Source organism: Magnusiomyces paraingens (genome assembly GCF_902498895.1).
Source record: "Magnusiomyces paraingens strain CBS 517.90 genome assembly, contig: contig1, whole genome shotgun sequence".
NCBI lineage: Eukaryota > Fungi > Ascomycota > Dipodascomycetes > Dipodascales > Dipodascaceae > Magnusiomyces > Magnusiomyces paraingens.
This window is the reverse complement of record NW_022474067.1, coordinates 444028-466833: the sequence shown is the minus strand read 5'-3', so window position 1 is coordinate 466833 and position 22806 is coordinate 444028. Positions and strand designations below refer to the sequence as shown.

Below are 22806 nucleotides of genomic sequence, written 5' to 3'. Positions count from 1 at the left end.
TTATATTATTGAAAAATTTTTAATACTGTAAACTATACTCTTACCGAATATCCCGACCGCTCAGTGTACATGCGCGGAGCAATATTCATGGCCATGAGCTCCTGGAACAACAACTTAGCAGCATATGGAATATGAATCTGGTAAATGTTGGTCTTGTTCTTGCACGACCGGCACTCGTACGCCACCTCATCCAGTTTGGCAATCACCGACATGAGACCACACACACCGCAAATGTGCACTCGGAACGCGTCTGACGCTTCCATCAAACGCTCCTTCAAAAACGCAGCTACACCGTGCGCAATCATACAGTCTCGCTCCATTTCACCGAAACGCAACCCGCCATCACGCGAACGACCCTCAACGGGCTGGCGCGTCAGAATTTGCACAGGTCCACGCGCGCGAGCGTGAATCTTATCGTCTACCATGTGACGCAATCTCTGGTAATATGTCGGGCCCAAAAACACCTGCGCCATCAATTTGCGCCCAGTGTGGCCATGGTACATCACTTCAAATCCGCGTGAGTGGTAGCCGCTTTCGCGAAGCAGTTTAGAAACGTCGTCCACAGTGACATCGGTAAACGGCGTTGCATCACCTTCATAACCAGACAAAGCAGACACTTTACTCAAAAGACACTCAATCAAATGGGCAACTGTCATACGTGATGGAATGGCGTGAGGGTTAATAACCAAGTCTGGCACAACACCCTCCGCAGAAAACGGCATGTCTTCGTTTCGGTATGTCACACCAATAGTACCCTTTTGACCGTGACGCGACGCAAACTTATCACCAATTTGCGGAACCTTGGTTGTTCTCATGCGCACCTTGACAAATCGTAAACCTTCTTGGTTGGTCGTCAAAAGAACCTGGTCAACAATACCGTTTTCGGTACTACGCAGAGGCGTAGAAACATCTCGCTTCGTGTGGTACTGCGTTCTCTGACCCTGCTCCTGCGAATCTGGTGGAATTGGCGCAGTCTTACCAATAATAATATCCTCACCAGAAACACGCACACCAGGCGCAATAAGACCATCATCATCAAGCTTGTCATATGTACCGTGCTTCAAGCGAAGTGTATCAGCACGCGTGGGCTTCTCAAACTCCTCCACAACTGACATACCAATGCGGCGCTCTTGGTCCATGTAGGAACGGAAAAATAACGAACGGAAAAGACCACGGTCAATACTTCCTTGATTCATAATCATGGAATCTTCCTGGTTGTAGCCACTATAACATAAAATTGCGACAATAGCATTCTGACCGGCAGGGAGCTCGCGGAATTTAAGGTACTCCATGGATCGAGTGGTGGCTAAGGGCTTCTGTGGATAATACAGAATGTTGGCCATGGTATCCATACGAACACTGTAGTTGGTCAGGTAAACACCCATGGCCTGCTTACCCATGGCAGACTGATATGTATTTCTCGGCGACTGATTGTGGTCCGGGAATGGAATAATACTGGCGCAGATACCCAAAATCATACTGGGGTGAATTTCGCAGTGGGTCCAAGTGTGGGCGTGTGGATTGAAAGTGTTGCGCCGATTCGAGTCTCTATAGTCAATGTCGGCACCGGCCTGCAGCTGTCGCGAGATTTCCAAGTCTTCATTGGACATGGCAATCATGACAGTCTCCTCCTCTTCACCATCAATGTACTCAATGTAACCGTTCTTGACAAGCCACTCCCAGTCGACACTATCCTCCATGTTATCCTTAGTTTCATCCTCGCCAGCCATAACCTCGCCCTCTTGCTGAGTAATAATGGTATTGACAATATCCTTGGTAATTTTAAGCTGGCCCTTGTTGGGGCCCTCGCTCTCAACCACAAACAAGGGACGGTAAACACGACCAGCATCCGTCAGAATGCGCAGCTCCTTAGATCTAATATCGCGTGTTATACTAACTTCGGCGCTAATGTCACCCTTGCGACGAAGGTTTTTAATGGCACTGGCCATATGGCTGGGACGCTGGTGCACACCAACCCAAACACCATTAACGAAAATGCGAGTAGCATTGGGAGAAGCGTGAGGAACATAATCCTCAAGAGGCTCCATACCCCATTCTTCCAGGTAGCAGACAATAAGAGCCGAAGGAGTACCGACGGAAACTCCAGACATAAGCGACAAGTTTTTGACCAAACCACATGCTTGACCTTCGGGTGTTTCTGCTGGACACACAAACCCCCAGTGGGTGTTGTGTAATTGACGCGGTCTCGCAATCTTACCATCACGGCCAATAGGAGTATTGGTACGACGCAAATGCGACAGTGTAGAGGAAAATGTATATCTGTTAAGCACCTGAGAGACACCTGCTCTGGTGGACATGGCCTTCTTTTGGTCACCCCAATTACCGGTGGCAAGGGAATACTTGAGACCATTAGTGATGGTGTTGGATTTGACAGCCAGAGTAAGGTTAAAGTCCTTGTTTGTCTCAACACACTTTTGCATGTATCGGTAAATGTCTCTTGTGAGCTTCTTAAAAAGAATGCGGAAAAGCTGAGCAAGCAAGGGACCAGCAAGATCTAAACGCTTCTTACCAAAATGATCACGATCATCAGGGTCAGAACGATCCAAAGCAACAAGAAGAAGCTTGTGAATCATGTAGCCTAAAAAGAAAGCTTTTCTGGATTCAAAACCTTCATCTTGTGTAATGTTGGGCAAAAGCTCCTTTTGCAGAATATCTCTGGCATATCGCATACGCTTATCACGAGTAATGCCGATAGCACTACCACGTCTACCAATCAAATCCAAAGCAGTTTCTCTATCCTGGACGGGGAAACTCTCTTCTACACACGGTTTGAGCATTTCAAGCATTTCGGTATCGTTTTGGTCGTAGCAAATATGCTCCAGAATATCACCATCAGGGACAACACCAAGAGCTCTGAAAACAACAACAATAGGAACATCACTCTTGACATATGGAATAGTGGCCTTGATTGTTCGCTCGCCTTTAGCCATGAGCTTGATGGACATGCTGCTGATTAAACGGGACCCCTTTTCAAGAGCACTTCTAATTTCTGCAATGTGTGAAATAGGCGAAGGTGCCGATTTTTTAAAGACCTGAACAATGTTGGCAGCACTACGTTCCTGGGCAATCAAAACCTTTTCGGAACCATTGATGACAAAGTAACCACCCTGGTCATAGGGGCACTCACGCAGATCGTAAAACTCTGACTCCTTAAGATCGCGGAGCATGCAAAACTTGGATCGAACCATAATAGGAACCTTGCCAATGTAAACCTTGGACATTTCATCAGATTCGTTAGGAACCACAATCCACTGGACATCGTCTGCATTAGTGTATTCGGTGTCTTTCGATGTTAAAACGCGTTTGCCCATGTCGACGTATAACGGAGAAGAGTAGGTGAGATTTCGCAGACGCGCTTCTTGTGGAAACATAGGGTGTGTGCTACCATCAGCTTCCGTCATGGTAGGACGTGAAAGGTAAATTTTACCAAATTCAATTTCATAGCGTTTGCTGATGTTGTCATTGACTGTAGTGTGCTGGGCAGGTTGATCTAAAATCAAGGCCTTGTCTTCGTAAATAAGACTTTGAATAGTGGTTTCAATGAATTCGTCAAATGAGTCTAATTGCTGTGAAACAAGACCCTTCTCATTAAAGAATAAGGAAATGATGGCCCAAGAGTCTTCGGATGTGAGCTCGGTATCTTCATCGTAGCCGTAACCGTCTCCAATATCATATTCTTGCTCTAATTAAAATGTCAGAAGTTTTTTTTATTTTTATTTTTACTCGTGTAAATGCAATCTTACCATCGGACATCTTGAGTTCAAATCCTATTAAATGATTTTATAATACTAGAGAACACTAAATGTATCTCTAAGCTTGGAATAAATAATGGTATTAAGGATGAATGGGATTCAAGACGCGAAATGGGGGGATTGTAAAGATGTGGCGATTCGTGTAGAAAAAAATTGATGGTGGTGGTGGTGCCAGGAATTTCATTATTTTTCACCACAACAAAAACAACAAAAAAAAATTCCAATTATGTTCCATAATATTCTTCGTGCTATAATATACGCATCCCATATAAATACAACATCTCTCAAGATTTGATCTGTCTTATCCTTTATTCACTTTACAAAAACAATTATCAACTGCTTTATTTTATCTAGTAAAAACAGCAATGGACAATAAATCTACTACCACCAAAGTACCTGGAACTGCTGAAACATCTCGGAGCGCTTTTTCCATGTTTCGTGCATTCACGCGCAAGAATAAAGCGCGTCGACGTCGACGCGACAAGTCCGTGGTGCTCAAGTACAGTCAAAACAGACTGAAGAAGCCACAGTTTGGATATGACTGCGACGTTGCCAAAGAATTGCTCCATCGGACCCGAAACTTGCGGTACACGAGTAAGTTTCCAGGTAACATGGCTCATGTGATGCTGCAAGCACTTCAGCCAACATGGACCAACTTTTTAGAAGAATATGGCATGTGCAACAAAAACTTATCGCAGGTAAACCGACCTATGTGCTTTAACGGACTTGGGTTTATGGCGCCTCCACATTCTCGAAACGAATCACGCAGAAATTATCATGTGCGGCGGTTCTTGGAAAATGATTTTTGGCTGGAACCAAAGCAGGTGTATAAGATGGCCAAGGAGGTTATTAAAACATATAATGTGTCGTCATTTACAGTGTCCTTAATTAACCGTGCTCACCAGGTTGTGAAGTTGTCAATTAATCACGGCATGGCTAAAGTGCCACGAAACGTGTCGTTGGATGGTCATGCGGTACTATCCAAGGGCAATTTTACTGTGCTTGATACAGAAAATGACTGGCGGTTTGCATTCAATCCGCTGACTTATGGGCCACCCTTTATTCACTTTTATCTATCAGTGCCACTTGTTATGGATGGCGTCAATATAGGTGTTGTTGCTGTTTATGACTCAAATAAGAGAACAGTGATGCCTTCAGGTTTGGTGGAAAAACTCACTGAAATTTCCAAGTATATTCAAAGAAATTTAATAACAGCATTAAATGAAATGCTGGAGTTGGAAAAAACAAGAGCTCCGCAACTTATGATTACCGAAAGGTTTCCCAAAATTGATTCCAAACTTGCCAAAAAGATTCGCGATAACTATACCCCTGGGACTGGACCAAGTCTCAAGTCGTTGAATTTTAGTGATCCGGTTATCAAGACTAATGAGATGGTGGCTAAATTGATGAGCTGCAAAACAACACGCGAAGCAATGACGGAAGCATGTCGGCTAGTAGTGGAGCGGGCCAAGCTTGATTTTGCCTATCTCGTTGAGATTCGCATCAACAGTACCTATGATGTGCCTAAATTGGACATGGCCCGGTACCCTCGTGGTGTTTTGTGCCGCGAAGTTAAAAATTGCAAAAAGATTTTGGGCAAAAAGTTACGAGGAAGCGTCCACATTCGGATTTTAGGAAGTCATGGAATTAATGCGAATTCGCTCGAGTTGGATGAAAATGTGCATCGTGCGGCTCTTGATTCAATTTATGGGGTTGCTTTTTCGTCTGAAAAGTAGCCGATGATGGAGGGTAAGATTTAAAATCAAGATTTTGGATACTAACTCTTTTTTTTTTTAACTGTAGTTTGAAGAATGGATGTAAAGCTGGTGTTTATGTTCCTTTTCAAAAGACAGAGCCGCGACTTGTTTTTGATCCAACAGCTTTGTTTACAATGCCTCCCGACGAGCCTTTTGAGTTGAGAGATGGAACAGTAACAACTCTACGTAAGTATGATGCAAATTACCATTTGCGCCGGACTTTGTATAAAGGCGCGCGCTTTAGTCATTTGATGAGCGTTACCGAAAATAACGTGTTGCTACCACAAGACTTGATGCCAATCAAGAAAAGACAAAGACCTGTGAATGAACAACTAAGCGGAGTTGCAAGTGCAGTTAATGGGAATGCCGAAATGTTGTCGCGGCTCAATTTGAATGACATGAGCACGCCAGAGTCACAGGTAAGTAATGATTTTGGAAATGGAATCACGCTCAAGGAGGTGTCGTTGGATGGTAGTCGTGTTGGAATAGGGAGCGGTGAAAGCAGTGTTTTGAGCGATGTTCAGATGGGACAAGAAGACCGGGAGCAAGATTATGAGGATGAAGACGATGAAAGTAGTTCATTACACAAACGGAGTTTTCTCAAGGTAAGTAAAAGATATGGTGGGTTTATGCTTGGTGGATTTAGCAAAGAAGCCCGAAGTTTTTCAGTGGAAGATTTGGAGTATCTTAAGGCCTGTGTGAACGCAATTGATGGCGTATTTGGATTTTATCAAGGCGGCGCAATGCTTGAAAAGTATCATAACGAAGATGGACCCATAGTTTAATAATTGAGTACAAAAAATGGAAAATTACAGGTTAAATAAATAAATAAATAAATAAATAAATAAATAAATAAATAAATAAATAAATAAATAAATAAATAAATAAATAAATAAATAAATAAATAAATAAATAAATAAATAAATAAAAAATACGACCTAACGGCAAAATGGCCTTCAATTCCCCAGGATTTTCTTGAAAATAATTTTTTTTTTAATATTTTGTTAAATTGAAAAAAAGAAAGAGAATAGCTATAAAAAGGTGGGGAAATCGAAGGATTTCCACAAGGAATTTTTCAAAATTAATTACACGAAAAAAACCTGGGGTCAAAAGGTAATCTTTATCAAAGTTTCCTTATGTTTTTAATGTTTTTTTTCTAGAGTAGTAGGAGAATGATCATGATATTAAAAAAGAAAAACAAAGAGATTTATGCTGCGGCTAGTAGATTGAAAAAAAGAGAGGAGAATTTAAAGACATCTGAATAAGGCCTCTAGTGGTGGTGGCCATCATCACCCTCAATAGGAACCGAGAGGTTGTTAATCTTGTAGACGGAACCACACTCCCAGCAGCGGGCAGGCTTGGTGTCAGTGGGCTTGAGCCACTGAACAACGTGGGAACCGGCAGGAGAACCGGTGCATCCGACGTATCTGTAGTTCTCGTAACTGTCGACCAGGATGGGGTCAGCAATGGTGCCCTTTCTGCTAGCATCAAGGGGTCTTCTGTCGAAAACATCGATACCTTCTCTGATACCGAGCAATTCAAGTCTCTCAAGACCAGTGGCCTGTTCAAGATCGGTAGGGACAGTGCCCTGCTTGGCACCAGGACCAATAAGGGTCTCGGGGCCACGGACATCAGCAAGAGTCTGGGCAGTCTTGGGGACTTCGACCTCCTTGTTTCTGAGGAGAGCAGCAGCGGAGAAGCTGCGGGCAGCCATGGGTCTGGCCATGGAGCGGAGGGAAAGACGGGCAACGGGGACAATCATTTTGATCTATGTGAAAAGGGTGATGGGGTTAGTGGTGATGATGGGTATTAAAGGTAAAAAGAGAGAGGAAGGAGAGGGAGGATTAAATGGGTGAAAGGGGTTTGGTGATTTGGGCTGAAATTTTTAGGTGGTGTGATTTTGGGCTGACCAACCACAACCGCATGAATAAACATAGTGATGGGTGGAAATTTTTCACCAATGAAAACTGCCACATTAAAAATTTCAAACAACCGCGACAACAACAGAGAAAGTTAATGAGAACGACGAAGGGGTTTGAATAAAGGCCGAGAGAAAGAAGCTAATGAGATCATGAAAGTGTAAATGAATAAAAAAAATAAATGGGAAGAAAAAAAGGTGTCGTAAGAAGTATTGTACGCTGGTGCAATAGATAATGAATAGCAATCCGAGATAAAAAAAAAAAAATTATATTTATTTTAACGCGTTAAATGAAAAGAAACAAATTGACCCGATAACTGAAATCAGGCTTGTCGTAAAAGCTTGAAAGACAAATATTGCTGTTGGACTATCTGAAGCTGCTCAATTTGAATTGGTTGAAGATTTAGGTCTTAGGAAAGTGAGCATTGCTGATAATTGACCTGAGTGTAATTCGAAATAGTTTTATTCATCAAGGATAAAATAAAAAGATTATTGAGACATTATATACAAAATTGTCCTCCCTCTGGCACAATAAAATATGAGCAAATATCAGTACTGAAAACTTACCGATGGTGGATTTGGGGTGAGGTGGTGATGGTTGTGGTGATGGTGTGGGTTGTGTATGTACGGGGGGAAATCTTTTATTTCTACACAAAAAAAAGAGCAAATTAACTGGCGGCTCTGCAAGAAATTTTTTTTTCTTCTTTTCCCCCTATTATTACTGTATGTAACAATTATATATAGGATGTAACAAAGACACACCAGCCAGCCTATGGTTCTTCTTGCTTATATCTCAAAAATTCAACTTCAGTGCGGCTCAGATACGGAATTTCTCGGTCTCTGCCAAAACGTCCGAGAAAAAATAAAAAAAAGACCGATGCCCAAGAACGGAAGATTTTCAAATTTAGTGAGGCTTAAGCACGTGATTGTATTTTACACAAAATTTAATAATGATTATAAATAATTAATCATATTGTATTGAGCTATGTGACATGCATTTCTCTTTTAGGAAACTAAACCAGACTCAGATATACTCGCAATACATAACTTTCAAACCCATGCACACAAACAACAAAGTAAATGACCACTCTCTGCGGCTCATACTATCTACTTGCCGCACCAAAGCAACACAACCAAAAAAATTTATGCTAAAATAGTTGTAACTTTGGGTTAGGGCAAATATGTTACAACAGTTTAAGCTATTGCCTCACTATAAGCCTTGCCCTGGCAGTGCTTGCTAGGGCGACTGTGTGTACCGGGGGCCAAGGGCATACACACACACACACACACACACTTGTTTTTTCACTTTTTTTTTCTGCTGGCCTAATCCCACTCACTCCCCTTTTTCTCTTTTCTCTCTTTTTGGATTTCTGTCAACCTGCCGACTGTTCTTCAGACCAACCACAGGAATATCTAAATAAGTATGTGAAATAACACTGCATGAACTTTTCCAGCATCGTCGTCATGATTGTCATCATTAATATATGAATGAATTAATAAATACCAGGTGGAACATGTGTTTATTGTTGTTTATTGTTGTTTATTGTTGTTTATTGTTGTTTGTGATGATGCAGTGAAAAATTTTTTATTCAAAAACTCTGATTCTAACTGATTTTCTTTAGTCAACCATGCCTAAGAAGAGAGCTAACAACGGACGCAGCAAGAAGGGCAGAGGCCACGTCTCCTCTATCCGCTGCTCTAACTGCGCCAGAATGGTCCCCAAGGACAAGGCCATCAAGCGCTACCTCATCAGAAACATGGTTGAGGCCGCCGCCATTAGAGATATCTCCGAGCAGTCTGTCTACACTGAGTACGTCCTTCCCAAGCTCTACCTCAAGATTCACTACTGCGTCTCTTGCGCTATTCACTCCAAGGTTGTCCGCGTCCGCTCTAGAGAGGGCCGCCGCATCAGAACCCCTCCTCCTCGCGTTCGCTACAACAAGGATGGCAAGAAGATCAACCCCACCGTTGCTTCTAAGGCTGTCTACTAGACGCACCAGGTTTATAAATGTATAAACTTGGATTGTAATGAACTAAAAGAAGGAAATTCTGTGTTTCTTGTCATGTAAAAATAATGCTTGCAAAAAAAAAGAAAAAAAAACAAATATCTTTTTTCCCGGTGAATTTATTCATGATTTTTTATATTTCTAAAACTATTAGGCCTTCTTTGGGGTGTTTAATGTCAGGTAGACATCGGTGCCCCAGCCAAAGTAGGATTGGATCTGAAGCTTTCCACCGAAAAACTCAGCGTATGCGCGTGAAAGTGGTAATCCGTAGCCCAGCCCAGCAATGGAGTTACCTGGTGCAGCGTTTAGAGTTGCAAATCCGTCACCCTCACCGTCATCAAACGTTGAGAATGAGTAGTCCCAAATATTTCTTTCAATCGCAGGAGGGATACCACCGCCGCGGTCGCGAATCCGGATAATGACGCCAGTCGAGGTCTTGACAATGGTCACCATAACTGGGGGAAGCTGCGAGGCCAAATCCTTATCAGAGTTCAAATCGGATGACAGTGATCCTTCTTGGGATTGTTTTTGAGTAAACTCTACTGTTGCACGGAAAGCATTCTTAAGCAGCTCTGTAAAAATGTACTCGAGATGCACAGGCACATAAGGAATTGTCACAGCCTGGCCCTTTTGGTTGTCAAATTCAATGTGTGGCACCAACCCATACTTGAGGTCACAAATGTCGCCCACAAACGTTGCAGTTGACTGAAGGATTGCTGCCGGGTTGCAGTCGACCTCAACAGCCCCAATAAAGTGCGCGGGATCAATTGGCCGCGTCAGTGCAATGTGATTTTCGGCAAGCATTCGCGTCCCGATGCGTGCGCGCAAATGTTTATCCAGAACCGACGTCACTTCCTCGGCCGAAATGTACTGGCGTGCCTCCCAGAACCCGCGAGAAAGAATAGGAATTGTATCTGTGTGAGCTGATACAAGTTGCTCGAGAATCTCTACAATGTAGTCATTTTCTTCTAGAGTCTTAGGTGGGTTGATCTGGGAAACAACTCGAAAGGAGTTGAAGTAGATGGAGTAGATTTGAGAAATGCTAGGGTTGAGCACAATCAGGTACGGCAGGTTGCGCAGGGCCTGCAAACGGTGTGCTAAACGCTGAATAGTGTTGTTAGCATCAAACATGGGGATGTTTTGTAGAAATACTTACAGCTGTGGTTTGGCGAAGAACATAGGCAGCGTTTTCTAATAGAACTTTTTCAGAGATGGGAGGCTTCCCAAGAGCAAGAAGGTCTTCCAAGTGGATTCTAATTTATATATATATAGGTTAGGGTCACATGCGGAGAATTATCAATGAGATCAAGTGGACATACGGGTCGAGTTCAAATGAGGCATACTAGATAAACAGAGAGCAAAAACAACAATATCATACAAAATCTTATGTTAGTCAATCAATTGAAACAGACCCCGTAAAAAGAGAAAGTTATACTTCACACTTTACCTCGTAAATCAGACGCTCAAGAGCAGTGCGTTCTAGATGGTCAAGTTCTTCTGTGTTTTTCTTAGTCAAGTGGTGAAAATCCTGCATTGACACAGAAGATGAAGAAAACAAGCGTAAGAACTCAATTTTCGATAAACGATGTTTGAATGACGAGACATGATTGCGGCAATCGCGGTGGTGCGGGGAAAGCTGACGGTGCATCAGACAGTTGCTTGCCGGGTTACTGGAAACAACAGCAAGAGAACCTAAGCGCCGACAAGATGTCTTTGGCAAGACAGTGTCGGCAAATAGACGAAAACGCGAGTGTGTGAGTCTCTTCATGTGTGTGTAACAAGAGAAACCCAGTTGGTTGTTTATCGTAGATTGGCAATCTTTGGTTGTTGGCTGGTGATGATGATGAAGGGAAAAAGAGGGTTTGGAGGTGAGGAGGTTTTTTTTTTTTTTTTTTTGAGTTTTAAGCTCAGAACAAAAGCTTAGCCATAAATGAAAAATAAATTTAAATTTAAATTTAAATGGAAATGTAAAGGTAAAGGTAAAGGTAAAGGTAAAGGTAAAGGTAAAGGTAAAGGTAAAGGTAAAGGTAAAGGTAAAGGTAAAGGTAAATATAAATATAAATGTAAGATTTCTAGTAGTATCAAAGGCTAGAATTAATTTTAATTGATATCATTTATTTCAAATATGAATTATCCCAGTAGTCTTATCGGGTAATGGCCCGACAAATTTACCTGAGGTACCGGTGCTCGGGCACCCCCGCAGTTTAAACCCTAACCCGTATATCTGCGGCTTTCAATTTTTTTTTTTTTCTTCTTCTCTTTAGAAGCCGCCAAACTTCAAAAAAAAATTTTGTTTCCTCCTCGACCATCATATCAACCAGATTTGATCTGAGCAAACCAATCAAAATATCACCCATTTAAATCTTCTTCACAATGCCCCAGTCCGTCGACCACCAGGCTATCTTTATTGACTCTGCCCTTGAGTCCCAGGCTCTCAAGTTTGGCCAGTTCACGCTTAAGTCCGGCCGCGTGTCGCCATACTTCTTTAACCTTGGTCTCTTCAATACCGGTCTTAATCTTTCGCGTCTTGCATCTGCTTACGCATCCACTATCATTGAGTCTGGTATCGAGTTTGATGTCCTGTTTGGCCCGGCCTACAAGGGCATTCCTTTGGCTGCTCTCACCGCTGCCAAGCTTGCTGAGATGGACCCCGCCAAGTGGGACAAGGTTGAGTATGCCTTCAACCGCAAGGAGAAGAAGGACCACGGTGAGGGTGGCAACATTGTGGGTGCACCGCTGGCCGGCAAGAAGGCCTTTATCATTGACGATGTCATGACTGCCGGAACTGCCATCAACGAGTCTTTTGCTATTCTCAAGGAAAATGGTGCTGAAGTTGCTGGTGTCATTATTGCTCTTGACCGTCAGGAGCGCACAGTCGACTCTGAAAACTCTGCTGTTCAGGTTGTTTCTGCTCGCTACAACATTCCTGTTCTTAGCATCACCAACCTCACCAAGATTATTGAGTACTTGGGCGATAGACTCACTGCTGAGGAGCTTGAGAAGATTAACGCCTACAAGGCTCAGTATGCTCCCAAGAATTAGAATTAGAATACACATTATCTTTTTTTTCTATTCAATTATATTTTTAACATTTTTTACTCAATAATTTTGTACTTTTTAAGAGCAGTCTTGACGTCAGCGTAGACCTCGTCCACAGGCTTGGCTGTGGGCACAGTAGCCACCTTGTCAAGCTTTTCGTAGTACTCAACAACAGGCATACTTGTGTCACGGAAAGTCTTGAAACGCTTCTTGATGGACTCAATATTGTCGTCAGAGCGGCCACTTGTTTCTCCACGCTTGAGCAGGCGCTGGAGCATAATTTCTTCAGAGGCATCCAAAAATAAAATCAGCTTACTGTCGGCAACAGTCTCTTCAAACTTGAGGGCCTGGTCCATTTTGCGGGGGAACCCGTCAATCAGGAACTTATGCTTGTGCTGTAGCTCAATGCTTTCACGCATGGCGTTTTCCAGCAACGCAATAGTAATTTCCTGCGGCACAATCTGGCCAGACTTGATGTAATCAGCAATCAACTGGCCATATTGCGACCCGGGACGGGCCTGCTCGGCACGCAAAAGGTCGCCGGCAGAAAGGTGGACAAATCCATAATCTTCAACAAGTTTGGCGCATTGGGTACCCTTGCCGGCACCAGGGCCACCAAGCACAAAAATAACAGAGGCTTCAGAGGAAGTAAAAGCGCGCTTTGAGGTAGTTCCAGCCATTGTGGTGGGAGTGAATTGAGAGTCAATCGAAGGTTCAGGCACTAAGATGATGGCAAAAAAAAAAAATAATAAAAACAAGGTTAGATGGAAAATGAAAATCAGGAGTGGCTAAAACAGAAATAAACTAATAATCTGTTAAGCTTAAAACATACAGTCATCTTGACCAAAGTACATGCGCAATAAAGTGGTGGCACCGGCCAGAGTACCCAGGAGAATCAGCAGCTTGATCTTGCGGTTGGATTTGGGCGGCTGCTGTTGCTGATTGTTGCTGCCAGCAGCAGGTCCAGCATCAGCAGGACGTACATTGCGAACGGGTCTGATCGTAGGCTTGCTATTGAGCTGAGCAAGTGTGCTAGAAAATGGACGCACCAAGCGGATGGGCTGGGTGCGGATGGAGCATGCGCGAATAAGAGCGGGTGCTCCAATGCTGATTCTAGCAAGGGATCTCGTGGCGGCCATAATGCTTGTTGTTTGTTTATATGGGATAGAAAGGAAGAATGGTTGGAACCAGAAAGGGGGAAAGAAAAGCTATCTGTTTGTGTGAAAAATAAACAGCAAGATGATATTTTTAATTTTTATGAGAGCTATTTAAGATGTCCATATTTTTCAAAATTCATTCATAAGATATGACGTAATTTTCTGAGTATTTACTAGTTCTTGTACCCATCAAGGGCTGCGTCGTTATAGCGCAAATACTTGCCGTTGAGGTCATCGCCTTGACCGCGCAGTGCAAGATTAGCCAGAATCTCACCGGGAACACCCGGGTGCAATAGCTCGCCATTTTTCTTGAGGTTTGTGAAGCGCTCGAGTTGCTGTGAAGACATGCCGTTAGCAAATTTGCTGCGAATATCGTCTTGCATTCTTGTATCTACAACGCCCGGCGCAATAGCCACAGTGAACAAGGAGTTTTCCTCGGCTGCAATCGAGGCAGCAAGGTGGTTGAGCGCAGCTTTGGAAGATCCGTAGGCTGCCCAGCCAGAATAGTTGCTCTTGGAAGCGCCCGAGGATACAAAGATGAGGCGACCAAAAGTTGTGCGCAGGTAGGGGATGGCTTTGCTTGCAAGGGTAAGAGGTGCAAACAAGTTGATTTCGTAAAGCTGGCGCCACTTGGAAATATCAGCATTGGCGACCTGAGCCACAGGCTCAAGAACACCAGCATTGAAGACAATGCCGTGAATATGGCCAAATGTGTCGATAGCTTTGCGGACGACAGCATCGCTCGTGGCTTCATCAGCAACGTCGCCAGTCACGTAGACGAATCTGCCGGGGTACTTTTCCTCGATGGCCTTAAGACCGGCTTCTGTGCGTGAGACGCCCACAACTCTGGGGGCTTCCTTGGATGTCAAGAGTGTTTCAACAACCGCAGCGCCAATACCTTGCAACGTGTTAGGAACGAATATAGTTACGAATAAACAAATACAAACCTCTAGAGGCGCCAGTGACGATGATGACAGGATGGGACATGATTGTATAATGTTGGCAACGATAAAGATGGAGATAAAGTAGTCAGAATAAGAAAAAAAAAAAAAAAAAATTAAAGTGTATATAGATGAGAAGGTCCGAAATAGTTACTGAAGAGAACCGTGAATAGGCGGAAAACGAGGGCATTCTGGTTGATACGCCCACGTGCTGATAAATACAGTGGTTATGGGGTTTACATCGACGCCGCAACTGAAAAGGAGCTTCCAGAGACGGGGACATTTATATTTGATCGAAACAAACAGTGTAACTTTTTCATGTTTATTAATGCAACTATTGAAGTTTTCAATGCTAAATCCCCCAAAATTCTCCCTCGGACGTGCCGATCGGGTCACTCCTACAAAGACATGCACGGGTGATTACAAGTACATGACCAAGCATTACTAAGCATTGTTTACATTTGTCTCCTCCATCCCAACACTCCTCCGTCTTTTGGTTTTCTTCCTCACCACCACAAAAAGAAACACATTTCCCACCACCATCATCACCACCGTCATCACCGTCCAGCACTTCTTTTCCCCTTCCTCTACCAGTTATCTCTATCATAGCTTTAACCGCTTACTCTAGCTATTCTGGGGCTCTTTCAGCTGCTCTTTTTTACATTGCAAAACGAAAGAAAAAGAAGAAAGAAAATAGCTGAATCCACTTATTTAGAATCTGGTACTCTTTCTCATGGGTGCTCTGGTCTACTAGGTCTCTCTTTTTTTTTTTTTTTGTATATCACATTTACGCCACACTGAAGACGCGATCATCGCGTTTTTTTCTTAATATTTTATTCGCGTCTTCTTCACCTTGCCGCGATTAATGACACGCGAGCCTTTTAAGTGTCTACTTGAAAATGCCCAATACAGTCAAAGGCGACTCTCACTCGTCGGCCCCAGCAAAGGTTTTTAGTATGTTGTTGCTGTTTATTTGTTATTGTGCACGGATAGACTTCTTTGGACCTTATTACTAACTCGCACCCAAAGGCCATCCCTCCGCCAGTACCACGCCATGCAGGAACATTGTGATTCATGGATACTGCAAATACGCTGATAAGGGCTGCGTCTTTAATCATGATGCTGTATGTTTTTTAATACTTATCCATTCAAGTCTCTAACTTTATTTCAGCAACCACAACCACCGTCACCTTTGGGGTAAGCTAAACCAATTGTCTATTTACAATATATCTTTCTGACTTTTATAGCACCTCGTCCACGTTTAAGAAAAAACTAAATGCCGATCCACCTTCATTTACTCCATCATATACCAGTCTTTCAAACTTCCAGACAGGGAGCTCTTCTACTCTTGCATCTAACGGGTCGCACTCTGCTCCTTTACCGCAATCTGCTACAACTACAGGCAAGGCTAAAATGTCACCTAAAGTTTCTTCAATTTCACCCTTCATCCCTAAAAGTATGTTACTCTTATTTATAACACTTTTGCCTTCTAACTTTTTATTTTTAGATTTTCAATCAAATGGTCAAATCCAGAGCCAAACATCTTCCAGTAATCCGTATGTTCAACTGTCAAAGGGGTTTATTTTTTTATATACTAACCAATCTTACAGACCTGGATCATACTCACCAGACATTTTCCGACCCGGACAATCTACACCTTTCAAGTCTGCGAGCTTATCGCCAGGAGTCAACCTTTCTGCCCAACTTTCGCAAACTTCGTTGGATGACTATGCACAAAGCTCTTATGATATGGTATGTATTGTGGAGTTTTTTTTTTTTTTTTTTTTTTTTTTTATTTCTGACTTTTGCAGAATACACCGTTAGAATATAACAACATGCCGCACTACCATCAGGATATGTACTATCAGTCACACACGTCGTATCCATTACAGTACCACTTGTACGCACCCAACATTTGGCGTGACCGACACCTGCTGCCGCACCAGCGGGTTCCTGAAAATTACTTTATTCAAAATGATTTGCGCGAGGCATTGCAACGTAAGAATGAAGCTGCTCTGCAGACTCTGCCTGCATCGACACTTCCAGAATATGTGCACGTTTACCACTCACTGGTGCCTCTTGATACCACTCTTGAAAAAAGCACGCGAGTATTTGGATATCCCAGCTGGATCTATAAAGCTTGCTCAAATGAGGATGGTAAGCTGTATGCTCTGCGGCGCATTGAAGGTTTCCGTCTGACAAATGAAAAGGCCATGGCTGCAGTACCTCAATGGCACAAGCTTATAAACGCCGGAGTTGTGCGGATCAAGGAAGCATTTACGACACGCGCTTTTGGCGACAACTCTGTAGTATTTGTGTACGACTATTATGCCACATCTCAGACACTGATGAGCGTTCACTTTGGCCCAGAGTCGTACCAGCAAATGAATCGGATAGTGATTGCAGAGAAGCTTGTATGGACCTATGCAACGCAGCTTTTGTCTGCGATACGGGCAATTCATGGAGCGAAATTGGCAGCACGAATAATAGAGCCATCCCGAATTTTGTTGACGGATTCGAATCGGATACGGCTTAATTGCTGTGGTATTTTTGATGTCATTCACTATGATCATTTACAGCCTCTAGAGACGAGTCAGCATGAGGACTTGTTGAATCTTGGCAAGTTGTTACTTTCTTTGTGCAACTCATCGCTGGGGTCATCGCAATACTTGTCGACATCATTGGCAAACGTGGAAAAAACATATTCAGCTGATTTATACGAATTGCTACGCTATACCTTTGATGCTGACAATTTGAGTGCTGCTGAAAAGCTTGAACATATGATTCAGCTATCGGCTAATCATGTTTACGATACGTTGAATGATACTCTTGACTATAATTCGTTTTTGTTAGGAGAGTTGGGTACTGAGCTTGAGAATGGACGGCTGGTGCGGCTATTGTGCAAACTCGGGGCTGTAAATGAGCGGCCAGAGCATGCACATGATGCTGCGTGGTCAGAGACGGGGCCACGATATCCGCTGAAGCTTTTCAGAGACTATGTATTTCACCAGACTGACGAGGTCGGTGTTCCTATGGTTGACTTGGCGCATATTTTGCGGGAGCTCAATAAGCTGGACGCTGGGATTGATGAGCCGGTGATGCTGACTTCGCGGGACGAGCAGACGTATATGCTGGTGACATACAAGGAGCTCAAGGAATGTATGGGGTCGGCGTTTCGGGAATTAAAGAGCGATGGAGGGGCTGCCGCTGCCGCTGCCGCTGCCGCTGCCGCAGCTGCTGCCGCTGCTGCTGTAGCTGCGAGCACGGGCAATGCGCCTATGATGGGTGGTGGGGGTGGAGATGGCGGATTAGTTTTTATTCCACCTGCTGCGGCTGCTCGCCGGCCCATGTAATAAGCTTTTAAGCTTGTTAAAAATGAAATAAAAAAAAAAAAAGAAACAGAGAATTTATAAATATAAAAAAAAAAAAAAAAAAAAGAAGATACAAAAATAAATATAAAAAAACAAATATAATAATAAATAAACAAATAAATGAATTGCAGCGACAGAAGTGCATTTATGTTTTTTTTATTCTAAAGGAAAAGTATTTACATGGTGAAACAAAACACGCAGTGAAACGATGTGACTGGGAGAGTCTTTTTTTGGTAGAGAATTGAGTTTTGTATATAAAGGATGGGAAAGTCGCTAGGACGAGTTTAATTGAGCAAACAAACAATTTATTATTATTTGGTTTATCAAAAAAACAAACAAACAAACACACAAAAAAAAAAAGCAAGCAAGAAAATCTCTATTATATGAATCTCTTACGAAAGTTTTACGACAAAAAGCGCGATTCGCGAGTGTCATTGTCATCTTCAGCGTCAACAGGTTCACTACGGTCAATCATTTCATTGACCCACAGTGCGTCATCCGTGTCTCTGGCATCATCTTCAGGTACCACAATAAGATCGTCAACAGATGGCGTGGAAAAATTGAGTAGCAGTGGTAGTGCAAGAGGCCGTGGAGTATATTTGCATCCAAGGCTTGCACATTCAGCATCAGCAGTGTGTATCGGTAGTGGTAATCATAGTGGCACTACTACGGGGCCACGAAGTGCACGTGCGACCAACGTTATTTCTCGGCGTCAATCGTGTATGGAACTTGAGTCTTCAACACGAAAGGAAAGCGGTAGTAGTAGTAGCGAAGAGAACGAAATAGAAGAAAAAGAAGAGAGAACAAAGATCAAAGAAAAGAAACGGCGACTTGTGAAGGAATTGGAGATTGATACCAAACATGTTTTTGTATCACGGTACGTGGCGATGCAAGGCGTGGAGGACCGGATGATAACTCCTGCAGATGTTGGTGGATTTTTAAAGAGTGGTGATGATGGCAAATATCTGGCCGGTTACGAGAGCAGCAGTAGTAACAGCAGCAGTAACAATGGTAACGGCAGCGGTTATTGGAGCAGCAACTTTGGGGAGTCTGATTACGAGGGAGAACCTGCGGAAGCCGTGCGGGTTTCTGTAAGTGCAGTTTCTGGGAAACTTGTGAACTTTGGCGGGTTCAAAGAGGGAGATGTTAGGGATTCAAGATGTAGTAATACGGTATCGGTAAAAAGTTCAGAATTGTTTCCAGTTAAGTCGATGGTTAATGATAATACTACAGCAGTAACTGCTACTACTACTACTACTAAGTTAGAAGCAGTCAAGCAGGCACGTCGAAGATCCTTTTCGTTATTTGGGAAAACAGCCAAAGGTTTGCCAGCAATAAGGGTCCCTTCACCGGAACCCATGATTGTGCTGGGGTCCGAAGCAGCAGCAACAATTCGGACGAAAACAAATGACGATAACAACAACAACAAGCCTTGTGACAATTCTTCATCATCATCATCGTCATCTTCTTCTTCTTTTGCACCGCACAAGCGGTACGGCGGTCTTTTACGGAAATGGCACTCGTACACAGATTTTGGGGCGCTTCTAGGGTCTTCTTCTTCTTCTGCTTCTACAGCATCGTCATCGGCATTAATGGGAGGAACTGGTGCACCGAAGGGTTCCAGCAGCATCAACACTAAGAAGGGAAAGTCCTCAGCGGAAGAGTTTCCAGAAAGAATTTGCGCCAGGGATCAACAGCCAATGGTAGTTCCAAAGAAGCAGCCGCAGAAGAAAGAAATGAAATCTGGTGAAACGCATGCACTCCTTTGCACAGGTTCTTTGTCTCATCTGTTGTTGTCGCAGCCCCAGAAAACAGCCAAGATGCCTCATCACCACTATCGCAAGCTACGACATGAAAGCATCAAAGTGATTCCTGGACCCTTTTTGACGCAGATCTACAGCCCCCAAACACCAGTTTCTAAAGAGTCTGGCTGTGATAACCTGAATAATGATGACAATACTCAGGAGACACCAAAGGCATCAACATCAGTATCAGCAGCAGCAGCAGCAGCAGCAGCAGCAGCAGCAGTAGTAGTAGCAACTAAAGCCTCAAGAGAAATGGATGGTGGCCAGGACCCGATTGGAGTTGTGGCAAGCACCGAAGCAAAACAAGGGCCAGCCGCACAAAGAGAAGTACCAGCCGTGCATGAGGTCACAAAGGCAGCCGTACACTTTGTAGCAGGTGCAGCCGTGTGCAGTGGAACCGCGAAACGGCCGAAACAGGCGAGGAGAAGAAGAAGCCCAGCAACAGCAACATCAGTGGGTGAACATAAAAGTACTGGCAGAGCCCATAACAGACAAAAAGCTCAGCAACAAAGAACTTCTGTGACTTGTTTGTTCAACTCAACTTCATCATCCTCTCCTTATTATTATAATCACCACTACCATCACTTGTCTCATTCGTACTCAACTCCAAACCTCCTCGCATTCAAAATGGCTTCTTCTCCTGGTTCAATATTCCTAACCAACGGTACCACCTCCCAAGCACACGCAATGACTACCACTGTCTTGATGTCTCCGCTCAAGGAAGAACAAACCCCACCTCCAGACAGCCCTCTGCGACCCTCGTCTGCTTCTGAACAACGTGCAACCATGGGAATTGCGTTGGCAATCACGTCTTCTCAAACCATTGTTTCAACCGAACACTTTCTTCATAATCACCAGTACCACCGTTACAGCCGGTGCCATCTGCCGCCGATCGACACCTGCGATACCACGTCAGGTGTTTTCCAGCCCTTTTACACGCCTCTCAGCACCCCCGTGCGACCCAATCATACGATCTCTGCTCAATCGTCTCCAGGATACTACTCTACAAGCTCACCAGGGACGGCAACAGAGTTGTCAAAAAAGAAACCCCGTGGTGCTCAAAGAGCTGCAAAACGTGTTTCCCAACCTTCTCCCATCCACGCCGCAGGATTCTGGAAACAAGATCAGGCATCAACTTCTTCCTCGACTTCTTTAGTTGCTTCTGCTCCCCTACTTACTCCACCTGGATTGGGTACTCCTCCATTGTTGTACTATAGCCCCTCTGATATTCCGCTATCTACCATCAATTCTCATGAGGAACAAGGTCATGCTGATAACATTAACGATAAAAATGATGCCGATTGGAGTTTCTGTTCAAGGGAAAGCCATGATACTGAACCTGTTTCTTCTTCGGTTCCTGCTTCGACTGCTGTTTTTGCTCCTGGTTCTGGTTCTGGTTCTGCTACTACTACTGGTTCTGGTTCTGCTCCTGAAATCACAAGGACTATCAGCAAACCCAGAGCATTGCCATTACCACCTATCAACAGACCATTGCCTCCAATTCCTACAGTGACTATTGCTCCCGCCACGGAGCCAGATTCTGATAATGAGGATGAAGTCATCATCACTGCAGTTACTGTTCTTGGTGACCAGCAATCGTCTTCCAAGAGACGCGCCTCTTCACGACCTGCGAGGCTCAAAAACTTACTTCGTCGTGGGACCCCAGACGAGGAACTTACATCCTCTTCCTCCTCCTCCGATGACTCGTGTGCTATCGTCTCTCCGCCAGAATCCCCAACGGTATCTACGTCACCTCTTCACCGTCTATTTGCGCCGCGCGCTCGCACACGGTCCACGTCCTCAGGTGCGGCATCAGTTGTTTCGTTGCCTCTGTTTAGAACAAGTCACGGATCTGCCGCTGTTCCACAACTTCCTCCTCTTTCTGGGCTGTCATATCAAGCACAACCCATGAAATCATCTTCTAGTGGGCCTATTAAACCATCAGCCATAAACATTCACAACCGTAGAATCAACCAGTCATCATCTCGGTTATCTCTCGCAGCTGTTAAAACTTCGGTCTTGTCACCGCTATCGCCGACGTTCCAACTCAGGTTCCCGCGCAGTGCTACAACAACCCGATGCATGGTTCCACAATCATCATTGCCGCTAGACAAACCCTGGAAACAACAACAACAACAGCAGCAGCAACAACAACAATTGCTACTGAGCCCCACAAATCCAATGCCTACACCCATGGAATCGCAACACTCTGCATCTTCCATCTTCTCATACTATGCAGGGCACCGAGACGACTTGGATGAAAACTTATTTGACCAAGAAGAAGAAGAAGAAGACGATAACTCTTATTCAGAAACGTCATCCCCACAAGAACTCCATGGCGGCCACCAGGACCATCATCTCTTGCTCCCCCACAATAGCAACAAACTCAATACTACTCCAGTCACTGCCCTCTTTTCACCAACAACCACTAAAAGACGCTCCATATCTAACCCTCTACCCCTCAAAACACTTTCCCCAGCAAAAGCATTGACAGTTATCACAGGCCGCTACGGAATAATCCGACATACAACCCATGGACCACCTTCTGCGTGCGCTTTTGAAGAGACAGACGTGTGGGCACAATATTACTTGGCGCGCGATGAAGCTGGAGAACTCGATTACTGGGATGACTACGAAGACGGGTCTGTAGCACGAGTTTTAGGCAATGTCGTGTACATTTGAAATCCACTTTTTTTTTTTTATCTTTTAAACCTTTGCTTTATTTGATCTTATTTACATTTCATTTAATCGTTTAATATAATACAACCCAGTTTATAATCTAAAAAGAATTGTTAGAAAAAAAATATGAATTGTAAGTCCTTAACCAATACTTACTGAGGAGTCATGTTGTCCATGAGAGAAGATTTGATGAAGGCAACACCAGCCTAAGAGTAAATGTTAGTAAAATATATATAAACCTCAAACGGATCTTGTAATATCCGTAGCATATATCTCCAAACTTACAATAAAGAGACCAATAGTCTTGAGAATGCTGGGAGCAGACTCAGCAACAAGAGCAGTAAGGGCGTCAGAGATCGA

General features: G+C 43.7%; 10 protein-coding genes across 10 annotated transcripts; 5 read left to right on the top strand and 5 right to left on the bottom strand.

Moving 5' to 3' along the window:
- Window positions 1–32: 32 nt before the first annotated feature.
- Window positions 33–3774, bottom strand: SAPINGB_P000164 (uncharacterized protein; the record flags this gene model as incomplete). The annotated part of the gene is made up of 2 exons (XM_031994888.1): window positions 33–3703; window positions 3765–3774. The coding sequence occupies 2 exons, from the start codon at window positions 3772–3774 to the stop codon at window positions 33–35; spliced, it is 3681 nt and encodes a 1226-aa protein (XP_031850779.1).
- A 364-nt stretch (window positions 3775–4138) lies between these two features.
- On the top strand, window positions 4139–6315 carry SAPINGB_P000163 (uncharacterized protein; the record flags this gene model as incomplete). Its single annotated transcript, XM_031994887.1, has 2 exons — window positions 4139–5496; window positions 5577–6315. 2 exons carry the CDS (start codon window positions 4139–4141, stop codon window positions 6313–6315), a joined length of 2097 nt encoding a protein of 698 aa, XP_031850778.1.
- Window positions 6316–6800: 485 nt separating this feature from the next.
- Window positions 6801–7292, bottom strand: SAPINGB_P000162 (uncharacterized protein; the record flags this gene model as incomplete). Its single annotated transcript, XM_031994886.1, has 1 exon — window positions 6801–7292. The coding sequence occupies one exon, from the start codon at window positions 7290–7292 to the stop codon at window positions 6801–6803; it is 492 nt and encodes a 163-aa protein (XP_031850777.1).
- Window positions 7293–9076: 1784 nt separating this feature from the next.
- On the top strand, window positions 9077–9439 carry SAPINGB_P000161 (40S ribosomal protein eS26; the record flags this gene model as incomplete). The annotated part of the gene is made up of 1 exon (XM_031994885.1): window positions 9077–9439. The coding sequence occupies one exon, from the start codon at window positions 9077–9079 to the stop codon at window positions 9437–9439; it is 363 nt and encodes a 120-aa protein (XP_031850776.1).
- Window positions 9440–9604: 165 nt separating this feature from the next.
- SAPINGB_P000160 (uncharacterized protein) lies at window positions 9605–11222 on the bottom strand (the record flags this gene model as incomplete). The annotated part of the gene is made up of 4 exons (XM_031994884.1): window positions 9605–10558; window positions 10611–10707; window positions 10774–10796; window positions 10902–11222. The coding sequence occupies 4 exons, from the start codon at window positions 11220–11222 to the stop codon at window positions 9605–9607; spliced, it is 1395 nt and encodes a 464-aa protein (XP_031850775.1).
- A 605-nt stretch (window positions 11223–11827) lies between these two features.
- Window positions 11828–12496, top strand: SAPINGB_P000159 (uncharacterized protein; the record flags this gene model as incomplete). Its single annotated transcript, XM_031994883.1, has 1 exon — window positions 11828–12496. The coding sequence occupies one exon, from the start codon at window positions 11828–11830 to the stop codon at window positions 12494–12496; it is 669 nt and encodes a 222-aa protein (XP_031850774.1).
- A 53-nt stretch (window positions 12497–12549) lies between these two features.
- SAPINGB_P000158 (uncharacterized protein) lies at window positions 12550–13632 on the bottom strand (the record flags this gene model as incomplete). The annotated part of the gene is made up of 2 exons (XM_031994882.1): window positions 12550–13214; window positions 13326–13632. The coding sequence occupies 2 exons, from the start codon at window positions 13630–13632 to the stop codon at window positions 12550–12552; spliced, it is 972 nt and encodes a 323-aa protein (XP_031850773.1).
- A 191-nt stretch (window positions 13633–13823) lies between these two features.
- Window positions 13824–14637, bottom strand: SAPINGB_P000157 (uncharacterized protein; the record flags this gene model as incomplete). Its single annotated transcript, XM_031994881.1, has 2 exons — window positions 13824–14548; window positions 14598–14637. The coding sequence occupies 2 exons, from the start codon at window positions 14635–14637 to the stop codon at window positions 13824–13826; spliced, it is 765 nt and encodes a 254-aa protein (XP_031850772.1).
- Window positions 14638–15490: 853 nt separating this feature from the next.
- SAPINGB_P000156 (uncharacterized protein) lies at window positions 15491–17944 on the top strand (the record flags this gene model as incomplete). The annotated part of the gene is made up of 7 exons (XM_031994880.1): window positions 15491–15545; window positions 15621–15715; window positions 15763–15788; window positions 15839–16047; window positions 16099–16147; window positions 16202–16343; window positions 16403–17944. 7 exons carry the CDS (start codon window positions 15491–15493, stop codon window positions 17942–17944), a joined length of 2118 nt encoding a protein of 705 aa, XP_031850771.1.
- A 401-nt stretch (window positions 17945–18345) lies between these two features.
- SAPINGB_P000155 (uncharacterized protein) lies at window positions 18346–22449 on the top strand (the record flags this gene model as incomplete). Its single annotated transcript, XM_031994879.1, has 1 exon — window positions 18346–22449. The coding sequence occupies one exon, from the start codon at window positions 18346–18348 to the stop codon at window positions 22447–22449; it is 4104 nt and encodes a 1367-aa protein (XP_031850770.1).
- Between the last annotated feature and the right edge of the window lie 357 nt (window positions 22450–22806).